Source organism: Gadus macrocephalus, chromosome 15 (assembly GCF_031168955.1).
Source record: "Gadus macrocephalus chromosome 15, ASM3116895v1".
In the NCBI taxonomy this organism is placed as follows: domain Eukaryota; kingdom Metazoa; phylum Chordata; class Actinopteri; order Gadiformes; family Gadidae; genus Gadus; species Gadus macrocephalus.
Window position 1 is genome coordinate 3469742 of NC_082396.1, and position 24273 is coordinate 3494014.

Here is a 24273-nt window from a genome sequence, read left to right on the forward strand (position 1 = left end):
ATTGGTTTCAGAAGGCTAACAGAAGATATCTCGTTGTCTCTTACATTTTCAGACTGTAGTTTACGGCTCACTATGGCTTTTAACTTTAGTCCCGTTCCTCGGTGCAACATTTGCGCAGAGTTAAGTGTTTTAGTGAGCGGGAACCACCCTCTCGGGTGTGTTTGTTTGCGTACGAAAGCATAATGATGTGTCAATGATGCTACTCTCTTGTTGTTCCCGTGCATTTCTGCGGGGAGCGTCTGTGCGTCTGTGTGCTTTGATGGCGAGGATGTGAACCCAATGCAAGCAGTGTAAGAAAAAAGGGGCGGTAGCCCCTATTTCAAATCTGCATGAACAGAACGTAGCATATGTAAGTCGCAGGCTGTACGGTACAGAAATATGACACCGTTGAGCAGTTTTCTCTCGCCTAATTACTCCGTAGCTGCTGTAAATTTCATTAACAAGCGTTGCCTTAAAAAGCCAAAAAGAAGGCAGCAGAAAACTGTCAGGGGTAATTAAAAGATAAGGACGGCAGAAGAGAAGGGGTAGTCGTCACCATTTAGGCTCCTTGAGTCATCAAGCTCCCACACACACGCACACACACATGCACGCACACGCACACACACACACACACAGACAGACGAGAAGCCATGACGCAGGTGTTCTGCCACCTGCCCACAGACCCCGGCGCTGACACGTGAGCCCGGGGTGGAAAACTCGCAGCCGCTCTGCGGTCTGCGGAGTCGCCGAGATATGAAATGTGACGGGTGCACGATTATTGTCGACGTGAGTGACTCGTAAACAAGCCCAGCGCTCGGAAGATCCGACTCCGGGGGAGAGGCATCTTTTTAGGTCGCATTTTCTCTTAGTGTGGAATTCTGTGTGTTAAGTTGTGGAAATCCATTAAGCTAAGTAGCTCTGTGTTTCTATATCGAGTGCAAACTCTGTAAAAAACCGCCTTAATGCCCCGTGTATTTTTCCACTGCAGGATCTTAACCTTCCAGGGGCAAGGAAGCATAGAAAATGAGAAGGAGACGAAGGGGGGGGGGGAAAAAACATTATGGAGGAGAATTGCGGATCAACTTCATCAGTTAATTAAACTCTATTTCTGTTTGAAGAGCAATTAATCAAGGCGGCGTGCCGAGTGTCAGGCAGGGCTGAGTTCTTTGGGGTTGCGGGTCCGGGGCACGCCGTCGTGTCCCAAAGGGGGCACAGCCCAGAAAGCGGCGGCGGCGGCGGTGTCTACGGGGTGAGCGGGCGTTGGGGCTGGGGGCCCGGGCGTGGTTCGCTTGGTTTACATAAGCAGCTATCAATCACCCACTGACATAAGCCCGCTCCTTATTACAGGCTTCAGGATTAGACTCTGCCCGCCGCTGCTGGGGCCAACGACGCGTCTAAGTGCGTCCTAAGGAAGTTTAGGGGGGGGGGGGGGGGGGTTGGGGTCTCGTGCAAAATACTGGATTATATTTTAAGATAATGAGATTTATGCTCCAAACCAATTGCCGTTCCCAATCTCAGACAGGCAGACGCCATGATGCTTGCGGTTTATCGGGTCCCAGAGGTTCGTCGTGTAAATGCGTGTCAAGTGTTTAACCTCGTGACACCCCGCCCCCCACCCCCCAACCCCCGTACGACTCAAAACAACATGTTTTGTTTTGGTATTCTCGTCGTCGGCCCATCAACTACCACCTCCTATCTCGGATGTCTAAAGCAGACATTTCGAATAAGTTTGCAATTTGTGACTAAATCCGTGAATTTATTAATGAGACCGTAGGGAACATTAAAAGTCAATTGAAGGAGGCTATTAAAAGCAGGAATTTAATTGGGTTAGTCTCAGCTGCTTTTTTTTTCCAAGAGCAAAAGTGCTATAAAGCATTGCATTAATGTGTTTCAGTGACTAATAGTCCTTGAAAGAAAATTCCCTTTCATACTTAAATAATATATTCTATTCTCACTTGAGGAATACTCTAATGGACTTCTTATAAAGAAATCCACAAAGCACTGCTTAAAGTATGTTCGGATGTATTTGGCAGGGTGTCATGAGGCCCTCTCATCGCGACAATGTGTTTGATGCACTACGAAAATGTTCCTAACATAAGCGCTCCTAACTCTTAAGGAAGACGAACGATGTTATTTTCGATTAAAACTATCACTCTCTACACGAGTATCACACAGCTCCTCGGCCAATCCTGCTAGTATGCCTCCCATGTAGTCGGCACAACTCGTCGCGGCCTTGTAGTGGTCAGTCCCTCTCCCTTTCAACCCACCTCACCGGGCCATCCATTTACAAAAAGACCCAGGAGTCTTGAGGAGGCTCGACGTCTCTCTGCTGTGGTGGGAGGTCTTCAGCTGGAGGTGCACTATGTGAACCACTGGCTGGCGGGCAGCTTTAAGGTGATGCTGTGGATGTGACTCAAACTCCTCAATATGGGCGACTTCCCTCCTGAAGTAGATTACCACTGATACAGGGCTCGGCACACTCTCACTCACACACTGCCAAGCACCCACACTTCACCCTCGCACATTGGTTTGAGTTTGTCACACACACCCAGAAGGAAGACAGTGCTGCATGGTTAGTAGTCACTGTGGCACATATCCTAGCGCTTTATTCTGGGGTTTATCCCTTTTGGAATGGAATATCTGTGTTGTGAGTCCTGTGGCTTGATCCTTATCAGAGGGTGTAATCTGCGTTGAAATTGCATTTACAGAGCATTCAGTTGTCCTGGATTTAGTAACACGGCGTGACACTTTACAAATGTTTTTAATTGCGCTTTTGCTTCTGGCTCTGGAGGAGAACGCTATGCTTGTTCTGCACTTAAAGAGGGGTGTGTGTGTGTGTGTGTGTGTGTGTGTGTGTGTGTGTGTGTGTGTGTGTGTGTGTGTGTGTGTGTGTGTGTGTGTGTGTGTGTGGGAGTGCATCTAGGGGTGTATATGTGTGTGTTAATGCGTGAGTTTGCAAGTTGGTGCAGGAGAGGGGGCAAGTGAGAGATACAGCGTGCAAAAGGGAGAGAGAGAGAGAGGGAGTGTGATGGTTATGTAGCATGGCGGTGCTGACTGGATAATTGCATTGCAGAGTGCTGCGCCTTTAGGTGGAGCCTCCAACCAGATGCTCCCTATCCCTGCTCCTCATACACAACGAGCAGGAGAGAGAGAGAGAGAGAGAGACGAGAGAGAGAGAGAGAGAGAGAGAGAGAGAGAGAGAGAGAGGAGAGAGAGAGAGAGAGAGAGAGAGAGAGAGAGGAGAGGAGAGAGAGAGAGAGAGAGAGAGAGAGAGAGAGAGAGAGAGAGGAGAGAGAGAGAGAGAGAGAGAGAGATGTATGCGACCCCAGCTGATTAAACATAAGGTTTCAGGCTACCTGATTATGTTCAGTAACATGGGTGTAGTGTATATCACTGAGAAGGCAAAGGCTTCTCTGGTTGCAAACCTCCTCTGAGATGCCCGCCCCCCCCCCCCCCCCCCCCCCCCCCCCCCCCCCCCTGCTCTAGGAGGGTTTCTCTGCAGTTCATGTGAACTGCAGAATTTATCCTGCACTGATAAATTCAAATCCTCATCCTGCTATTTATGCCGGCCCAAAGTGATGTTGAGACTGGTTGTAATTTGGTAGATTGGAGGCCAACCGCCCGGACCCCCTGCAGTTTCTATCAGTGGAACTGTATTCAAAGAAGGAAAAAATGTATTCCAAAACAAAAAAAGAGCAGATTTTTTGCTGGAAATCTGTCGAGGCAAATGTGTTTCTTTCATTCGGGTCGGGTGCACCGAAACAATGTATTTGTAACCAATTATTCAGGATTTGATCTGACATGTTTTTCTCCTCTGTTTCCAGGAAAAGGGGAACATCGCAGTGGTGTTCAATGTGGGGACCGAAGACATAAACATTGAGGAGAAGGCAAAGTTTGTAAATGATGGGAAGTACCATATAGTGAAGTTCACGCGGAGTGGGGGTAATGCCACTCTGCAGGTGGATGACTTGCCCGTGATTGAGCGCTACCCTACAGGTGAGTGACCCAGCCTCTCCTCCCAATGAATCTCTTCTTTGTAGACCAGAGATCATCAACACCAGGTGGTTGATGGGTGCTCGTGTTCCCTTAGCTTGTGTTATTTTCTTTATAGGCTTTGTGAAATCGATTTTTACCTGCGTTAGAAAGTTGTTGAATATTTTCTTCCCCCCAACATCCAATGTCCTATTGATCTATTGGTTATCCCATTTGAGGTTGATCAAATGAAACGCCTTCACCTCTGTTGTTATTTATGCCTAATATTACAGGGTACAGGGAATTTGTTGTTTCAGTTATGTAGCTATTGATGATAGACAAGTGAAGCATAGATATCAATTTGCCATCCAAACAACAGATTTAGGGAATGGTGTCTCTTTAACTTTGCCGATTACCTCAGCTGAACCAATTTCTGGTAAACTCTTCATCCTCACAGGAACCAGTTGGACTGTGATTGTAATGTTCATTATTTTTTTTAAATAAACACATTAAGTTCAACCTATTAAAGCTATTATAGTATGGCTCAATCCCTTATTTGTATTAGGTAGATAATCATTTTGACTATAATGGTTGTGATTTGATTTAACCATACTCAGAAGTTGGTTTATGATCTGTTTAAACAGACTCATTAGAGACAATGGCTGCATCTGAAAACTATTAGTTTGATGCCACAATCTTTCACCACTCCCATTTACATAATTATTTGTTATTGCCATTACCGGTAGGATTTAATGGAATATGAGGTTTATGTAAATAGAGCTAATGCAACATTAACTGACAATGGAGGCAGGTGTTTTAGGTTCAGAAGGTTGACGGTTTTGGGAAATGGCAAAAACAAAATCAAAACATGCTCATGAGACATGGATAATGTACCCTTGCTTGAGTGAAATTGAATACATTGCTGTCATTTGAGGTGAAGAAAATATTCAATACAGGTATTCAATTCCTTTCCTTCAACTGTCATGCTTTTCAAGTAATTTGTTGCGGTGTTTTTGTTCAACTGTTTCGAGCCTTTGACAAAAGCTACAAAGGATTTCAATACGTCTGTGATGTTCAAAGACTATCTAAACAGCAGTTCCTGAGTGAACTTGCACGGGCAATTGCAATCATTCCCAATCATCGTTACAAGCAGAGAAATTGACAAAATTTAGCCTCAATTGATTCAGAGTGTGTACACAAAACAAACCCGCATCAAGACAAATTCAACCTGTCCCTCTACCCCTTTTGTATTTTTGCCTGGTGACCTTTTCCGGTATGTACGGAGCATTCATCCAAATGAAAGAGGGTTTTATGACTTGGACTTAATCCGCACTCCTCGCCGCAGGTGGAACAACTGACCCTAATGGTATTTGACATGCCATGGACACGGCAGAATGTAGCTGCTCAGACGTCTCAGACAGCGTGATGTGAGACGGTGTGCAACCCAAGTTCTCATGTCGCTCACACGCATGAGATTCACCTGACGTCTCTACCCAACCCGTGTCATCTAATTAAAAACCAACCGACAGCTAAGCCAACATTTGCTCTCTGCGCCATCCAAAGGGAAAACAACCTGAACTATAGAAAGACGTGTACGAGTAGGTGTGCAGATGATTGAGATAAAAATACTGGCGTCCTTGTTGACGAGTAGAAGTGCCCCGAGCGAGTACCAAAAATGACTTCTGCTGATTTATTCTCGACTCAACACATTTCAACTACTTGTGCGTCCTTGAGAAACTTGAATGATCAATAAGTAGCTTGGCCTTCTTCGAATTTCCAACCACTTTTTTTAATACTGTGAAAGGAGTGCAGGAGTGTCTTTATCTTTGGACGTGCTGGAAGAAATATTAAGGGCTTTCATTTGTTTAATTAATGTAAGCTCAGTCTTGCAACTGAAAATTTATTTAATACAAAAATATACAGGTCAAACATTTTCAGAAGGTTTGCTGAAAACGTCAGAGAAAAGTGTGCATGTAAGATGAACATGCCTTGAATTTAGATTACTATCGCAAGACCCTGGCCTCAGTACCAACCGGTAGTATTAATATTCAGCACACTAGGTAAATGTACAATTACAAATCAGATTAAAATAAGATGTACTCTAGCCAAGGAAAAGATGGCTATCCCTACCAATTCAGCCGCATTTCAAAATGTCAAGTCCGGCTATCTTATGAGGCTGGTTGGAGACTAATTACCACTGATCACAATTACTGCTCCCTTTCTGTCTAACCCTGAGCACACAAAGCCATTATTCTCTCCGTTGGACTGCCGTTTGATTAGGCTCCACCTATCCCCCCACTGCGTTCATATACAAGGAGCCCGGCCACCCCATAGGCCACTCTGCAAACAACAGTGATCATAACAAGACCAGACGCTGCCGACAGAAATGATGGCTTAAGTAGGGGAGGGACAGAGGGGAGATTATAGGGGAGGGGACTCTCCGTGTCAAAAACCAAGGGAATAATTATGCCACTAAGGCTTATATTGCTGCCCTTGTAATCTCATTACAAAGTCACACACTGCATACTTATAGGCCATTAAGTGCTGCTCAGAAGAATTATTAGAATCTCGGTAAGAGTTGTCGAGTGGAGATCTCTGTGTACCGTAGCCACAGAGTCTCTGTGTCCCTCTGTTGTTCTCTATTATTTTTCTCCCGTTCGTGTTCTGTGGAGCCACCACCAAAAAAACGGACAGCTACTAAAAATATAAAAAATACGAGGAATTCTGCCCTTCTTCTGGGTATCGGCCATGGAAGTAATTCTGTCACAATGGCACTGCAAGGCCCCTAGGGTACAGTGCTGTACACTATCTGAGCGTCCAATGAGAGCGCTCGGTGCACAAAGATAATGGTGAGGGCCCTGGCCTTATTCTGCAACTGTTATCAGCGGAGCGTGTTGCACTTACACCGGCCTTTTCCTCACTCTTCTGCTACCCTCAGCTCTACTTTGCTTCTATCTCTATTTCCTTTGCGCTCTCTCTGTCGCCCCGTTCTTCTCTCTTGTGCAAGTTGCCCTGCGGACTCGGGTGTGTGTGTGTGTGTGTGTGTGTGTGTGTGTGTGTGTGTGTGTGTGTGTGTGTGTGTGTGTGTGTGTGTGTGTGTGTGTGTGTGTGTTCGAGTCTGTGTGTTCGAGTCTGTCTGTCTGTCTGTCTGTCTGTCTGTCTGTCTGTCTGTCTGTCTGTCTGTCTGTCTGTCTGTCTGTGTGCGTATGTGTGTGAGTGCATGGGCGCGAAAATACACATGTGTCTGTGTCTGTGTGTGGGTTAGAAAGGGAAGAAAGGGGTGGTCCGAATCCCAGCGCGGTGTTGCTAATGAACAACCATCTATGTCCAGGGCAGTCTATTGTACCATTCCGCTCTGCTCTCTATTTCATCCATTATCCTATTAAACCTATTGTGAAACTAATCGACCATCAGTAAGCATGCTTACAAAAGAACAAATGCTGCTGTGGCTTCACAATGAATAGTACAAAATATATTTGTCTTACCCCCTTCTTTTCCAATTACCCAGGCTCTCTAAACACTGGAGGAAATATTAGCATATTTGTTGTTGTTTGTTTTCATCATCTTTAGAATGTCTCAAAGCCAGTACTGAGATAAAGCCCCTACCCTATCTTATCATTTTATTAACACCAACAACAACAACAACAACAGCAACAAAACAAGTGAGTGAGGACAAACTGGGTCAGGACGGTGGGACTGTTCTGCTGAATCGTTGCTGTCTGGCGGACGAGATAAGCCAGGCCTGTCCCGAGCCGGGCCCAATCACCTCTCAGCAGCCGGCCCAGTGGCCACTAACAGCCACCAGGATGAATGGGCTCCGATGCCCGGGAACCCAGGGGAGGGCATTGTTTAATGCAGCGCAGTCTCTCCGTGGGGGATCGATACAGAACCAGACCTTGATTATATCCCTGCTTAATCAACCTGAGCGAAGGGATAAACCGAAGCACTTTGCAGATCTAATGCTGGAAAGATACAAGAATAAAAAGACGCACAATGGCGCGTCACGCGGCTTGTGTGCGTGCGTGTTGTGTTCTTACGTGTCTGCGAGTCTGCCTGTCTAATCCTATTCTTTTTATTACGCTCCGTCTTTCTTTTCACTCCCACTGGCTGGGATTGAGACGTTAAGATTACATTTGGCTGTACAAATCGATGCAGCGTTATTTAATTGCAAAGATCCCGTCGTCGTAGATAATAAAACGAAGACAGGAGGATGGGAATAGCGTTGCAACAGAAATAAATGAGCCGCACAAAAACACAGACATTGCTGACTATTGTTGAAGCTTTAGTTGACTAATCCAACAGCACCAATGCCGACATGGGCTGTATATCCTGTGCACTAAGGACATTGTTAACAAACCAATGTTCAGGTAGAGAGCTTCCACTGTCCTCCAACAAGAGATCCCTAATCCTATGCACATTCAATGGAGAGGTTAGCCACAATCGAAGCTCTCGTAACTTTATACTTTGTGCTTTAAACTTTGTGTCTATGTCTTTAAACCCCTCTTCGCTAAATCCGGCGATTTAATCAACACTGTGTGAGAACACTTTCCAAACTGTTGTTGGACGCTTTTATCACTTCCTCTCTCTCGGCTCTGATGAACACTCATCCTCTGCCAAATCACAGTAAGACACTACATCTTATATCAGAATTAGGAGGATAACTATAGTGGGTGGAAGGAACATTGTCAATCTACCAGAAGAATGGAGGCCTCTGAATTCAATTTCTGAAGACAATGCCAGGGGAGATGTGCTCAGAGCCTGCCTCGCTGTGCTCAAAAGAGTCTTTTCTCGAGAGGTTATTGGCCTTCCCGAAAAGGGTTAATAAAGTGTTTGGCCTCATCAATACCGAAGTACACCTTGCAAGGGCCATTATTTCCCATCTTTGGAGGTTTCCTCTGTGCATACTGTCAGAACTCCTATCTTAGCTGCTGTGGCCAACGAGTTTCCTATCTGAGGTCATTACAGTGGTGTTACAGTGAACAACATGCAGTGGAATATACCTCTATAGCTTTTGTCAAAGTTCTTTAATCTATGTTTTACTCTGTATAGACAAACACTTATTGGATGCTTGTATGACTATAACCAAATGTGAATTTAATGTGCAGTATGTCTATGGTTGTATTTTATTCAGCTCTTTATTTCCAGGAAATGTGTTCTTTTTACATGGTTTTGGTATTTTCTCAATGAAATGTCTCTCCTTTAAACCATAAATGTTGATATAACTTAAATTCAAATGTTTTATATTTGAAATTTGTTTTAACTAGTTTAAAAGCCAGTTAAAAAATAAACTGTTAAATTGATGAGAAATTGGGTAAGAGATCTTTATAGAAATGTATAAATTTGGTTTGGTTTATAATATAGTTCTATTAACCGTTCGTGCTAGTTTACAATAAATTTAGAAATAATTTGTTTGCTAAAATAACAAAAAACATAAAGACTGTTTCACTAATGTTTCAGAAAACATTGTATTTAAATATAGAAACTTAAAAAAACTGTGCGGTTGTCTACCTCCAAGATTACATATGAACATTTAACCTTTGACCTTACAGATTTTAACCAATGAAATGTCTCTTTAAACTTTAAAGGCAACAATGATAACGAACGCCTGGCGATTGCTAGACAGCGAATCCCATATCGACTTGGTCGAGTAGTTGACGAATGGCTACTCGACAAAGGTAAAACATTGATTAAAACTTTAAATAAAATAATTTGATCTCAACAAAGTTGTAAATAATAAACCATAAAATAAGTTTTCAGTTAAAATAACTTATAAAATGATTTGAGAAGTTAAATTTAGTTTTGTGCTAGTTCATAATTTTCATAATAATGTATTATTTCATAGTCGGCTGTTATAATCCGTTTTTCCTGTCAATTTAAGGTTAAAGGGACTGTAAATATATATTTAAATCCACTTGTATTAACTTAATACTACTAAGTTGTTAAATAAATTATAAAATGATAGTTATTTTCAGTAAACATCTAAATGTTACATGATAAATTCAAAAGATACATTTTTCACATCCACTAGTTGCTTTTATGGTTATTTGAAAAACATACAGTTTACTTGTATGTTGTTATATTAGTGCTCATAATTTGATCTTTACTTGATATAAAAAACTTCTAGCATTGATAAATAGAATATAATGTGAATTGGCAACAAACTTTTGAGTCCCTTTAACAAATTTTGTAAATATATTCAGGGCATTATCTAAATTAAAACTGTCATAAAATAAATTGAGTGCATGCTTTTTGCCAGTTCAATAACTAACTTATAATTTAATTTTTACTCAAAGTGTGAAATGAGCCCAATCATTTTTTTGTTATATATTTTTTCTTTCACTTTTTAACAAAATATCTATCATGAAATATATTTTGTTATTTCAAGTTATAAAACACTTATTATTTGGTTGCTGTTGCTAAAGGGATGAATGATTTCAAGTTCAAGAATATTTTTTTTATACAAAGTTGGATATTTCATAAAGATGTAGCCAAACTAGAGGGTCCATCAAAATATTATATTTTTTTATTTATCATTTATGCATGTTTGTATTTTCTTTTCTTTTTTTTGTTTTTATTTATGTGCTATTTTATGTTTTTGGGGGGTTTATTTCTCCAACTACATAACAGATGGACTTGGTGATGGCTACCACAGTATTTTTTACAAGTAGTATTACTGGATATTTTACATATTGGACAATTAATTTCTCAGTTTCATGTACAGATGCATGTACTATGATAAACAATAAGATGATCCTACCTTAGAATAAAATAAAACATAAATCGTAATAATTCCTCAGCAGAAGTTAAATAGCCTGTGTAGATCATTCATTTCTGCTTCTAACTTGAATACCCTTTTAGCAAAGCTACTTTGGTTTTAGAATATTGTCATTTATTTTCCTCCTATTTATTTTCAAATCCGATTTTCATTAACATCCCATCATTATAACTTTGATAAATTACCATGGGGTTTGCTGCAAGCAACGGGTAATTTATTTGCTTCCATTAGCCGTTGGGCAAATAACCAGTCTTTCAGATTTTCATCCAGATGTATAAAAGCTGCTGGGTCCACCCTTCAAGGTTCCTGTACGTATGTAACATTATTTTCTCACAGGGCGACAGCTCACAATCTTCAACAGCCAAACCACCATTCAGATTGGTGGCTGGGACCGTGACCAGGGCAGCTCGTTTCAGGGCCAGCTCTCGGGCCTCTACTACAACGGGCTGAAGGTCTTCAACATGGCCGTGGAAGGGGACCCCAATATCAAGGTCAAGGGCAGCGTACGGCTGGTGGGGGACTCTCCCTCATCGATCACGCCCCAGTCGAGCGCCACGGCCAACCGCTCGGAAACATCCACGTCCATCATGGAGATCACCACGACCACCGCATCCAACAGACGCATCAAGCAGACCACTCCACGGGAGCCTCAGCAGGTAAGGAGAGCGCTTGACATTTGAAGAGAACACTAGATCAGCAAAGTGCCTTGTGTTATTGTGTGTGTGTGTGTGTGTGTGTGTGTGTGTGTGTGTGTGTGTGTGTGTGTGTGTGTGTGTGTGTGTGTGTGTGTGTGTGGTGCATAGGTGTCTGAAGGTGTGTGCGCATTTCTGTGTGTTACACAAGGTTGAAATCTTCCATGTATTTTAACATTTGAAAATGGTTGTTTTGTATTGTTGTTTTTCCTTGTGAGGAGAGCATCTTTATCACAAATCAAATATGTGGAAACATAACCAACTGGCATTGGATTTGACGTTAACATTACATTTTTTTTTTTCAATTAAATATTTGGTAACCTGTCAATTTAAATTGTATCACAATTGTCCAACCTTTTTAGTTCGTAATAATCAGTAACCAAAGTAAGCAATGAAACCCCAAGTCATCAAATCATCCAACAAAACACCCATGTGTAATACATTAATGAAAAAGTTGACCAATTTATTCCCAATAGTCACATTGACCAAAATGGGTCCTCATAATCATAAGGTCATAAGAATCTGTATTATTGGCTAGTTACAGTGCAATGCAAAGCAGACTACTTGGGGCGGTCTGTAAGCAGGCTGTCCTTTTGGAGTGGCGTTGACTCATTCAGGTCAGTAAGAAAGAGAGATGTCCCTGTCTCTATTAAGCTTCCTTTGTACTTGGAACCACAAGAGGGCCTTCAAGTGGTATTGTGGGAAAAGAGAAAGAAGGAGTCTTTGAGTCCCGGGGGGGCATTTTCTCCTCATCCTCATAGGATCAAAATAGAAAGATTCTACCAGGACACTCCCCCACAATGGCCTGTTTTCTACAAAATGGGTCTTTGTGTTGCCCGACTGATGGGTTTGCAATCGGCATTCATGGTCTTAGATTGGAAGAGTCCTGGTTTGAATATTTGTCTAGAGAGTGTTTACAAGAAGAAGGATATTTTTTATAGTTTAAATTTGTTGTCATAAGCACTAAATAGAGAATCTGGACTTGATGATGTGCGATTTTATTATAGTTGTACTCATCGGCTGATACAGTGCAACAATTGTATTAAAGAGCGATATGGAATGATGTTTAAACCCAGAAAATATAATTTCATGCGATCCGAACATCATCAGTTTTATTGAGGCATGGTATGTATTGAAGGCAGTAATGAATGCAAATTGTGAATTTATCCCTCCATTGCACACGTTATGTTAAGCGGCTGACAAACATGACACACTGACGTGACGCTGTATTTCATTTTTAATGAAAAGATGCAAAAGCAGAAGCAAGTGTTAGCCCTAATAGTGCAGTGGTGTCTAACCTATCATGTAACACGACAAAGAAACACATATTCACATAGCTTGGTAATAGTATTACTTTTATTATTATATTGGGATTTTTGTCTGGTTTGTATTTCTTAATACTATGGGTCTCACTGTACTATCTCTCAGTCTAATACTCACCTTCCCCCCCCCCCCCCCCCCCCCCCATCTCATTCCGGGTATCCGTGCAATGCCGAGATGATATAAAGGCACTGTGAAATGACACAATCACCTTTATTGATCCATCCAATGGTTCTCATTGAGACTCAGCATGGCGCTTAAACCGTAAACAGAGCCTCTAATGCAAGCAAAAAAATGACCCAGCGCCCTGTAATTAAATCCCCTGTTGTGTTGTGATCTCGGCAGAAACTAAAATAAAGAGGCTTTGATCAGTAGCAGACAAAAAATAAAAAAAACATCATGTATCATTATTTCACAATATAATAGAATGATAATTCAATAGTCATTGTATCATTTGCTAAAATAATTTGCTTATTTATTAGCTCTAGCTAGATAGCAATGAAGTCCAAAAACTAAACTAGACCTAGGCCAAAGTAGCAAATGTAAATGAACAGACTCTCTGCGAGAGTCCGAATGGATTCAAAGTCTGCAATACAGACATTTTGAGGAAGTCAAATGGGGACGAATCAATGCCACCATTTACCCGCAGCTAAAGTGTGGGAGGAACAGCTTACTGTAGGTTCTGGTGTTCTGCTGGTCTAGACTAATATATACTAATTCACTTAATTAGCTAGCTCTGTTTGATGTGAAATGACAGCAATCCCAAACAATGAACCCGTTCCACTCTTTAAAATCCATAGGCGTACAAGGAAAACTATTGCATGACTGTCAAGTCTAAAATGAATATTAAGTTGCCCAAGACCAAGATTTAAAAATAATTTGTACATATATCCTGGGTGGTTGTGACACACAGAAGTGCCTTCTGCAGTGCACATATTATCAGTGCAAAAATAAATAATCTTACAATAACACTGTCAGTATGATTACCTATCGGCAATCACATTGTCCACTCTGATATTTATTGCATTAAAAAATAGAGTAAAAAACGAGAAAATTTAGTAGTTTTCAACTATAACATGAAAACATAACTATTGTCTGTCAAACAACCAGATTCTTTCCAATTCTCCCCTTTCTTTTTAACAAAGGGAACAAAGTTGAGAGGAGAAAGCCTTTCTCCCCGATGTTTTGCCCCTTAGGATGGTATCAGAAAAAAAAGTTCAGAGTCCGGCTCCAGTCAGTGCTTTAGAAGTGTTCCATGAAGCGAGACCGGCGCGGTAGACTGTGTACTGCTGTGTTGAGACTGTTTACCTCATTACCAAATTCTAATTTACCCTCATTACCCAAGGGCTGCATAGAAAAACCTTTAGTGCCCCCAAAGTTACCCCTCCCGTTACCTTAGGAAAAACAGGGAGATCAAAGATGCAATTCCCCCTCAGCCTTTGGCATTTATTTTATTTGCATTAATTTCATCCAATAATGTCGTACGCAGCAATATTCCTGCTTTATGGTTTATGTAGCAGCGAATGAGAGCTGTATTTTAATGGCATCTGAGCCTTCGTTCTCAGGCACCTCTTAAGCATCCTCATGCATGAATTTGTTAAAACCGCGGTCATTGAGAAGGCCTTGGCAAATGTTTAATACTATTGTCATGCTTTTTAAACCGCTCGGTGACCACTCATCCCTCACTGATAGGCACATTATCCGTAGAGAACACATTTCCCTCATCTAGAGGGGAAAAAATATTAATCAGCGAAATTGTTAATAAGCAGTGATTAGGTTGCCTCAGTGTCATGACATTCAGCTCTCGATGCAACACGAGGCTAGGTAATACGTGTCGGAATTGGTAGCGAACACTTGCCTCGTTCCAGACTTCTCTGAGATAGTCTTAAGGCGTCCTGCCCTTTCGAGTCCACAGTCTTCCCTTTTGTTGTCGGTTAAGCTTGCATCCCCTGCTTTCATTCAGGGTGATCACTGGCTATATTGGTCTGACTGCCATGCCTTAATGAAGTGTCAGCTCCCTGTAGCAGTGGCTGGTCTCATCCAATTAAACCCTAATGCACTTCCCTCTACCTTCACAACCAATGGGCCAATTGTACACAGTATGGGGTGCGTCTCGTTTTCCCAGACTGATTTGTTTCCAGTCCAAACCCCTCCTGTCTCACCTGCGTTAGGTTTAGTTTTGTGCCCCAAGTCGAGGACGTAATGCACTTCTGCTTAGGTCAGAGAAGCACATTATACCCGTTGTTGTCAGGGCTTAGGCGGGGAAGTGAGCCCGCAGGCAGAGATGGGACTCAGGGTAGGCCGGCGAGAGGAAGCTTTGCTGCATGAAAACCAAGCAGACAAAAACAATCAAGGGAACAACAAAGAGGCAGGAACTAAGGAACCAAAATACATGGAACTCGGGTGATCAGAATGACTAATGACCACAGGTGACATACATGGCGCTTACCACACAAAGCAGAAACAGGTAATGAGTGGGGTTGAGGCAGGATCGTTAGTTATTTTGGTAGTGGCAGGCAACAATGACACTTGATGGGAAGCAGAAAAGGTTTCCTATGAGGCATCATACCAATGAAATACGGCACCTTGATGATATGCCTGATTTCAATCAAATAAAGCGACCATTGGAATCACAGTATTTTAGGTAATCCAATAGATTGCACAGCTTTTGTTCATCTCAATATCCAATTGCGACTTCAATACGTTAATGTCACCTCAACCATAATGGAAATGATGTTAGTCCCTATAATGAAATCATTCTAACGTTACCAATATCACACAAATATTATCCAATATTGTTCACAATAGCAAGGGATCGCAATAATCCAGTCATTCCATTTTAATGAGGAATAAAACAAACGTAAACGTCGGTGAAAGAACACCTCAGAACAACGGCTAATATCCCTCGTTTTACGTCTGTAGGAGTTCTCAAACGCTGGGAGAATGAGATTGAATATGATACCAAATGATGCTTAATCAAAACCACCCAAGCTTGAGTGATTGTCTCCACTGGAGCTGCTAGCGTGCCTGGAACAAAAGAACCGGCGATCTGGGCAAGCCATCGCCAGCTCCAGACAGTGATCGATCCACACCTGCACTGCTGATTATCAAACCCCAGCCGGCTCACACAGCGTATATAAATCCTCCCGGTGCTTATGGTGCGGGGCAGCCGTCGGCCATAGGCTCCATCCACAGAGAGAACCTCCAGCCCAGTGTTAGTATCGGCTATAGTATGAAGCAGGACGATTACACACCTTTGACTTACACAAGGGCAGGAGCCCCCCAGGAAAAAAGAGGTGCACGTCAGGTTAGAGTGTGGCGGAAAAATCCAATTAAGCATTAGGCTGAACTTCTTCATAATATTTTCCCATTGAGAGAATCACTCTCGGGTTCACAAATTCCAAGACTATAATAAGGTTGAGATTCATTCAGGGACCCTGAATGAAAATAACAATTCTGGAACATGTTTCACGTTGGATGGATATTAAACATCCTCTACTATGTTCTGCATTTCCTTTCTGGAGAAAAAAAAGATCAAGTAAGTTTGTGTGTCAGTTTCATCTTTGTTGCATATGATATACTGACAGTTGTTCACAGCAGCAGTTTCATTAGCTGCTTCGAAGGAAGAAAACAAGTTCTCTGAAGTAAAACCCATCATTCAGAATCATTAATTCACTTATCTTGGTACATGAATAAAAATAAGCTAGCTTTGTGTATGTTTCCCTGGTTGTACTGGCCGTTACCTTGCAGTGCATTGTTTGTTCATTTGAATGAAGGTATTTGGATTTAGAGACAGTGCTGGCATGTTAAGCTCTACTTTTCTATATATAGACCTTACAATCTATTTTTTATACAAGATTACCGTAATACAGAATGTTGTATTCCCTTTGCCTTGGTTGAAAACGGCGAAATGATAAATTGCTGAATTGCTTCATTATATCTGTTTTCCCTTTTGCTAATCTGCGATTTAGATTTGTTCTAATGGGAGTTTCTTGTCAAATTCCTAACCAAGTGAAACGGGACTCTTCAAGCCCTGGCCAGACCTAATTGTGAGATGGAAAGCAGGCATACTTTTTTTTTTATCATTTCCTCCACTCTGGTGGCTCACCAATTAGAACAAAGACGGACACATTCATAGCAAACGGAGGGGTTGCTACGGAAACACACAAAGAAAAGCCAATCTCGGCGGACTCACAGATGAACAGGGGTGACGCTCATATAGACATGAGTTATCTCGGGTTTTATCAACCTTGCCTCATCCCGCATGTTTAACCTGACAGAGGCTCGAGACATCAGAAGCCTCGGGGAAACTCTCAGCATACAGGACATAATTGGAGCTTCCTGTGCTGTGGCAGGTGTAGTAATAACAGTTGTAGTGGCCGTCAACTTTCAGAGCCAACTTTTACCGACTAGCTTTTACACAATGCATCGTCTCTCGAAAACACAAAAGTCTGTTTTCCTCCCCCCGCATGCCCCAGGCACTAACACGGAATTAAGCCAGCAACGACCCTGTATTAACCGATGACACGGAGGGCAGGTTAGACGGGGGGGAGAACGTCTGTGTGTTGACGCACCGTGTGTCCTAATGGCCTCCGTCCCTGCCCACTGGGATGAGTTGTGGGGGGCTGCCATAGCTGGGCCGCGACCCAGGCCGGGAGTGTGCGGGCCAGGGCCTGGTCACGGGCCATGCCCACCTAGTGCTGACAGATGGCACTGGAAGAAACGTCGCAGACCTGCGGCAGGAGGGCCTGGGGGGCCACTCACTCCCAGCGACCGACCGAATCCATCATCTCGGCCTCATCTGGGGCCGCTATGAGAGGTGCCCTTCATGGGCCACGCGGTGGACACACACCCCTCCACGCCACATCACACTGCCCTCCACCTTGGCAGAGGTGACCACATGAATGACATCATGGGCTTTATATATTTCGTGAAATTCGAAACAGCCGTTTTTTTTTGGGGGGCGAATTGCTTTCTGTCCAGGGCGCCCATTTGCTGAAGTAGTGCTGAATCCCAGAGCGGTTGTAAACAGTGGTTTCGAGCCAGCTGGTTCTTGTGCCGTTTGTCGAAATTACAGCGGCGCAGAAGATGCTCCGTTTTCTGCTATTCCAGTGACAGAGTCGCTAATATCACGTTCCTGGCAGTTTTAGAGGCGATTAGGTCGGGTCCTTTCAGCGCCGCCACGACTAACAGCCTGTTAAGGTGACACCGGGACACCATCTTGAGGCTGTTGTAAACGTGTCGCGGCCAGGTTGTTTGGGTCCAATCCCCAGGGATTTACCTGCAGGCGGGGAAAGATGCCTCAACCTCCGACGCGCTCCTTAGTGACATCAGCGTCACTTTGAATACAAATCTTCAGAGTGATGATTGACTACCTACAGAGTAAAATATACACATCCATATTCAGAGGGTTTGGAGAGACAACATTCCGCTCACGTTTTGCGCTAGAGTTCACAGATTTAGTGACGTGAACAGCATGCCCCTAGAGGGCAGGAATCTGATTATGGTGATGTTCCGTGGCAGCCACAGATGACCTGGTCTGCTGTTCTAGGACAAAGCTGCTCTCTCCCGCCCCCCCGCCCCCACTCTCCTTGTGTCATGTTTTTGCAAGCGTTGCGCACGGGCTGGGAACCGGGGGCCCCCGAGTACATTCATCTCGTCCTGAGCTGCCATCTATATTAGGATGACAAATTTGTTGCTGTCATCGGATGAAGGACTGGGAGCTACATGTGAAGGCACAGGTAAAGTCACGGGGACTAGTGATTTGTGGCAAGGCATAATCTGTCTTCTCTTTTCTCCCGCTCCTCGCGTTCCCCGAACACACACTAAAGGCGACAACAAAAACAGACGCGTGTGCATGTTCACGGAGCGCTCGCTCGGGAAGCTTCGCAGAGACACACGCACACAGTATTGCAAAAATAATGTAGTTTGGCGGAAGTTGGAGGAGAAAAGCCAACATGAGAGTGTACAGAGCTACACATCTTTAGCTTGTACCCCCGTTGTATGTACCGTAGTGTTAGGAGAGAGATCCGGATGATGACAGGGGCAATACCTTGGTAATTGTTATTCCCGTTGCATTGTGGCTGCTTCTGCCTCTTATAAGTGTATCACATTCATCCTGGGCTACTTCTATGCTCTCGGGCCAGATTACTACCCAGGCCAGCAACAGATATGCTCCGAGCTTCAGATTCCATTTCAGATTGCAAAGGAAACCCAGGGCTATCCATAGGAGGGGAGAATGCGTTAATGCAGACAGATTTCATTTTATCCGCATTTCATTTCTAAGTGTGAAACCACAGATAAGGAGGTGTGACAAAGCAGCGGGCTATAATGTACTGGAGGAAAAAGCAATGAAATTAGAGGGTCGGAGAAAAATAAATAAAGAATGAAAGGACCGAGTGCGTGGGCGAGAGACGGAGGGTTGTTTGCCGCTCCTGATAATAGCAGACGCGGTGTTTAACCGTGTTTGACAAATTCAACAATATCATATATTATTAAGTCTGCGTTCAATTAGATCAACGATGATCCCACAGCTAACAGGGAATAGGGGGGTGTTTGGATGTGGGGGGGGGGGGGGGGGGTGTGGTATCTGCCTTGCTCTTGGTTCTCTCTGTCTGCTTCTGTTCTTAGTTCCATGGCAGCGGGGTAATGCGCAGCACGGGATAATGCGCAGCGCGGGATAATGCGCAGCGCGGCGAAAGTGCCCCGAAGGGGTTGAATTCGCCTTCACACTGTTTATTTGTCTCGAGTGACAGCAATCTTGTCGCACAAGAGAACCGCCACAATCTCTCCTTTATTAGCCTCGGTGCGCAGGTGGGTTTACCTTTCACACCGCTCTGGAGGGGTGAGAGCGTGTCTGAAGAAACACGGCGAACCTCAGCCCCGCGGCGTCCAGAGAGATGGACGACCTGCCACGCCTTTTCTTCCTGCCCTCCCTCGTGACTCACCGGTAAACAGGAAGGGGAAGACACGCCGCTCCACGGGTCCGCACTACCTTACGGACGCTCGCCGCGGAGGGTTTTTTATGTTGTGATCCAGATGCCTCGCACGGCAGCCTTCCGAGTTGCACTTGTGACGTCATTTCCGGTCTCGGAGCACTTATAGCATTCCCGTTTGTCTTTGTGATTGTGTCATGAAATTAGCTATTCGTTGTTTATTGTTAGCTACAATAGCCTCTAACCAGCTCGAAAACAAACAACACAACTTTACATTGTATTGCACTCACATCAAGACCGTGCAATGCATAAATAGGGGACCGGAATAAAGTAGCAATGTGATCAAGTGTGTAAGAGCATTTAAAATCGACATTAAAATGACCAACGTGGTACAAATACAAAGAAAATAAATCTCTTCACGGGTGCAGCCATTTTTGTTGAGAGCGTCATCACTGAACTCGGTGTACTCTCTCAGAATTCCGAGGGGGTCCGACCAAAAGGGGGTGTGCCTTCTTGAAATGCCCCAAGAAAGCTGGGAGTTTTCCCCACTTGCAACTTGGAAGGCTGGTGTCCGAGGCATCTGGAAGAGGCACGGAGTAACAGTGTCTACTAGAGTTTAGGCCGGGCCGGGCTCGGACAGAACGTGCACGGGCTCGGGTCGGGTCGGGCTTGATTTTCTTGGCCCGATCTAAGGTCTAGTGTCTACAAAGCGGCCTTGAAGCTGCCCACATTAAAGGGAAGGCGCCCGTGGTGAAAGGCACACGCGTCCCCCCAGAGGGAGAATACTTAACGAGGACGTGGGCATGTGTACTTCTTTTATTTACCCCTGACCCCCCGTGCGTACGCCCTCAGCGTGCCTCTCTTCATTCCGTTCCGCCCCGTTTGACTGTGTATTACAAGTATGCCCAGCCCGTTAATTAGGCTACACCTCTGCCGTGCGGAACGTACAACAGGTTCTGCACATTAGACCGCCCGCTGAATCTCCCGCGTATTGGCGTATGACTTATCGTTCGGATGTGTCTCGACACACTTTTCAATTTTTTTTTATATTGGCAAACTCGAGTTGTACTTTAAACAATCTATTCCGGTCTTGAAAAGATGAAGAAGAATGCGCAATGGGTGGAGGTGCTTTGCGCAGTGTATCTTAACATAACATATTCAAAGCCTATGCATAAATAAATCTGTTCATTTATTCATTTGTTTACTTATTCATTTGATACCCAAATTACGACACACTTCGACACACTTGAACAGGGCTATAATAGCTGTCGCTCGGGTAAGTTTGGCTAGTGTTTCCTTATTGTCTCTGCTGTTTAATTTGTACTCTTGCGAGCAATGGTGTGTGTTGATGTTGTTAAGCATTACGTTACCTTGACTAAACCCCACCTGGTTTAGATCGTTTGTCTTGGTAACAGTTACATGGAAATTAAATGTGTTTTTACCAAAATAAACGGGCTTCAACAGACGATTCACACACCTCGGGAAGCGTTAACCGATCGAGCGAGTTCTCGCCGAGTTCAGTTTAGCGCCGCGCTAATTGTGGCTTTCAGAAAGAGACAGGGAGCAGGGTTTACCTCGCACGGCGTCGCCGAGGTGCGTCCGGAGCGGGCTGTGACACGACCACCACCGCGCGCGCGACAAGTTTCGCCTTCCGGCGTCTCGTTAAGAGTGTCTCGGGTCATGCTGACACAGACCCGGAGGACAGGAGATGTATGGCAGGATGAGAACGTGTGGGGGCTGTGAGTTGCCTGAGACCATTCTTTTTTTAACGAAGCTGTGATGCCGCACAGCCCTGCGGTTTAGTGTGAACAGCAACAGCTGCTCCATTTTAAATAAGTCTCTGTCGCACTCTTTCTCGCTCTCTTTCGCTCTTACCCTCTCTCTCTTGTTGTCTCTCTCTCCCACTCCCTCTCCCTCCTGTTCTCTTTCTCTCTCGCACTCTTTCTCTCTCCTGTTTCCCTCTCTTGTCGTCTCTTTCTCCCGCTCCCTCTTCTACTGGTTGACAAACTAAACAACCCGCCATAAGGCCGCTGTAGCCGTTGCTGTGTGTTCATCTCAAGTTAACCAGCTGCGCACAGCGCGACGAAACCACAAAAATATATAGCTGGCATTATTTCCAAATACGAGTCCTCTGTCCCTTGAGAAGGAATGTCAGCCATTCTATTTTTCAGAAAAGAATGTCCTAGGGTTCTCAAAAAGGACAGGAACATATATCCCTTTCATCGTGATCAGATTATTATTCATGACATTAGATAGGCAGTTGGGGACACGGGGGGGGGGGGGGGGGGGGGGGGTGGCAGTACAGCACTGGGGAACCCCTGCACTATCCCCTGATATTAAAAGTTAATATATTTCCACAAGGGAGCTAATTCTATTTGTCGCAATGCAATGCATTCTGCTCACACGATATTGGGAATTTCTGGTGGATAGGAGGGAGGGAGGGAGGGTGGGGATGGGGATGGGGTGTACAGACAACCGGTTGGCTGGGTGGACCTGAGTGAAAAAGAAAAGAAATGATTGCATTTAAATAGTTTACCGCATCAGCCGCACTAGAGCCATGAATAATTGTGTGCTTTTATAAACAGACAAATTGCCCGCTTTTATGTGTTGTATTGTGAGCGTGAATTGTAGTGTGACAAATTAAACTGGGGAGGCGCCCCCACAGATAAGTCCCCTAATGGGAATGACAGCGCCCCATTGTCGCACAGTGCAATATTAGCGCAGGGGTTCGTGCAATATTTCCCAAACTACTTTACCACGGGCCGCCCTACCGCCCACGTATCCTCGCCTGCGGTTTACACCACGACCACCGTGCGGTGTAATGAAAGCCTCCGCTATTATGAGTAATATTTGAGGCAGTGCCCCCCAGCAGCCAGGGGCCACCGGGCCGCCATGGGGCCTTTGTCTCCGCCGGGCTCAGACCGGGCCCCTGCTGTCAGACTGTTCTACTCCCTCTGAGGACCTCGAGCAAATCGTCCTCTCGGGGTGACAGCGCGACTGCGGCGGTTGTTTTTCGCCTAATCCTCGATGTCCCTGGGAGCGTCTTTGAGTCTTTGAACATGATGCCCATTATAGAAATATATCACCTTTTGTTCCATCTCCAGGCGATGCTGGTGATAATGCTGTTCTCCCCTCCCCTCCCTTCCCCTTTCCTCGCCGCTCCCTCCCTCCGCTCAGCACCAGAGTCCCAAGGTTTGTGAGTGCGCGGTTCTGACAGCGACACGGAGCAGTAATGGGAAGAGTGTGTGGGCGAGGGCCGAGGTATTACGCTAAGCTAGTCTCCCTGTCTTTTAGGCCCGCGCGCCTTCATTATTCAGATGGAATCTGTTGAGCATCTGGGGCTAAATTATTCATCAACATCGACCTACTTGCGTGGCGCTAAGTTAGACACTTGGATGTCATCACAGCCGCGCGCTAGGCGATGCTAGCATCGGCGGGCGCCCGAGAGAGTCCGCCCCCGAGAAAATGGATACATGAGATGGGAGAGAATGAATTAGGGAGGCCGTTGCTATTTCTATATAGCCTTTTAATTATTGCGTTTAAAACGAGGCCCCCGAAAAAAACTAACTGACCTGGAATTGAATTTGAGTTTTAAACACCTCTCTAACAGGTGTGTTCAGATCATTAACAGACTCAGTACAGACTAGGATCAAGACGAGTATATATATATATATATATATATATATATATATATATTTATTTATATATATAAATATCTCTCTCTGTAGATTGTTGTTGTGGTCTAGCAATCTATTCTGCTACCCCACTGTCAACCCGCGGCTCACTGCAACCTTAATGAGGTGTTGTTGCTGCAGCGCTAAAGCCTCGGTCAACCAGCCCTGCCTAATTAGAGTGCAGCTTTCGTCCAGGACCGGACGCCAGCATGGCATTAAGCACCAAAAGATCTATGGCACTGTGTGAAATGATGGCACATAACGCCGTGGACGAATAAAGACGTGTAAGGCAGGTATAAATACCCCCGCCAGGGATTTTGGGTAGCTTAGCGGTGTGGGGTTTAAGTGTTGCTTTAAGTTATGTGTTGTCGATCCTAAAATAGCTGCAGGAATGAAATGTCCCCGTTTTTATGAGTTCAGGGGAGACTGTGGGAGATATTTGAGTTGCTTGATAAGGGAGTAGTGAGGTCTGCATGTTAGTTTTATGCAGCATGCAGTCTGCATTTTATTTGTAATGATCAGTTATGTGCAATTATGCATTTACCGGTATATTATTTTTTGTTAAAGGAATGTAGTTTAGATCATCTTTATAAATTATATCTATAAATATAATTAATCCTACAAGCGTATATGGGACTTTTGTATTTGTTATGTATGTATAGTTGTAATTATTTTAATAGTCAGACATAAAGAAAATATTTTTACATATAAATATATATATTTAATGGACGACTGATAAATAACAAATGGAAAAGAAAGATAACAGTGTTTACCACAACTAAAGTACACCAAGGGCAAGGCCCTGGCATGGTTCCAAACTGGAGGACACGTAGGAGGGCACCCACTCACGCTGGGTTGTTTGCACAATGTCACAATACCAGTGTTTCCGCTGCAACCGACGTCTCTGTCCCAGATGCAGAGCAGAA

At 44.2% G+C, this 24273-nt stretch overlaps 1 protein-coding gene across 1 annotated transcript in view; it reads left to right on the forward strand.

Moving 5' to 3' along the window:
- nrxn1a (neurexin 1a) overlaps positions 1 to 24273 on the forward strand; it is a 175429-nt gene that overhangs the window by 130542 nt on the left and 20614 nt on the right. Inside the window, exons 16-17 of the mRNA XM_060073818.1 lie at positions 3804 to 3975; positions 11063 to 11382. Of these exons, the coding sequence (XP_059929801.1) occupies positions 3804 to 3975; positions 11063 to 11382 (492 nt within the window). The remainder of the gene's footprint in view (positions 1 to 3803; positions 3976 to 11062; positions 11383 to 24273) is intronic.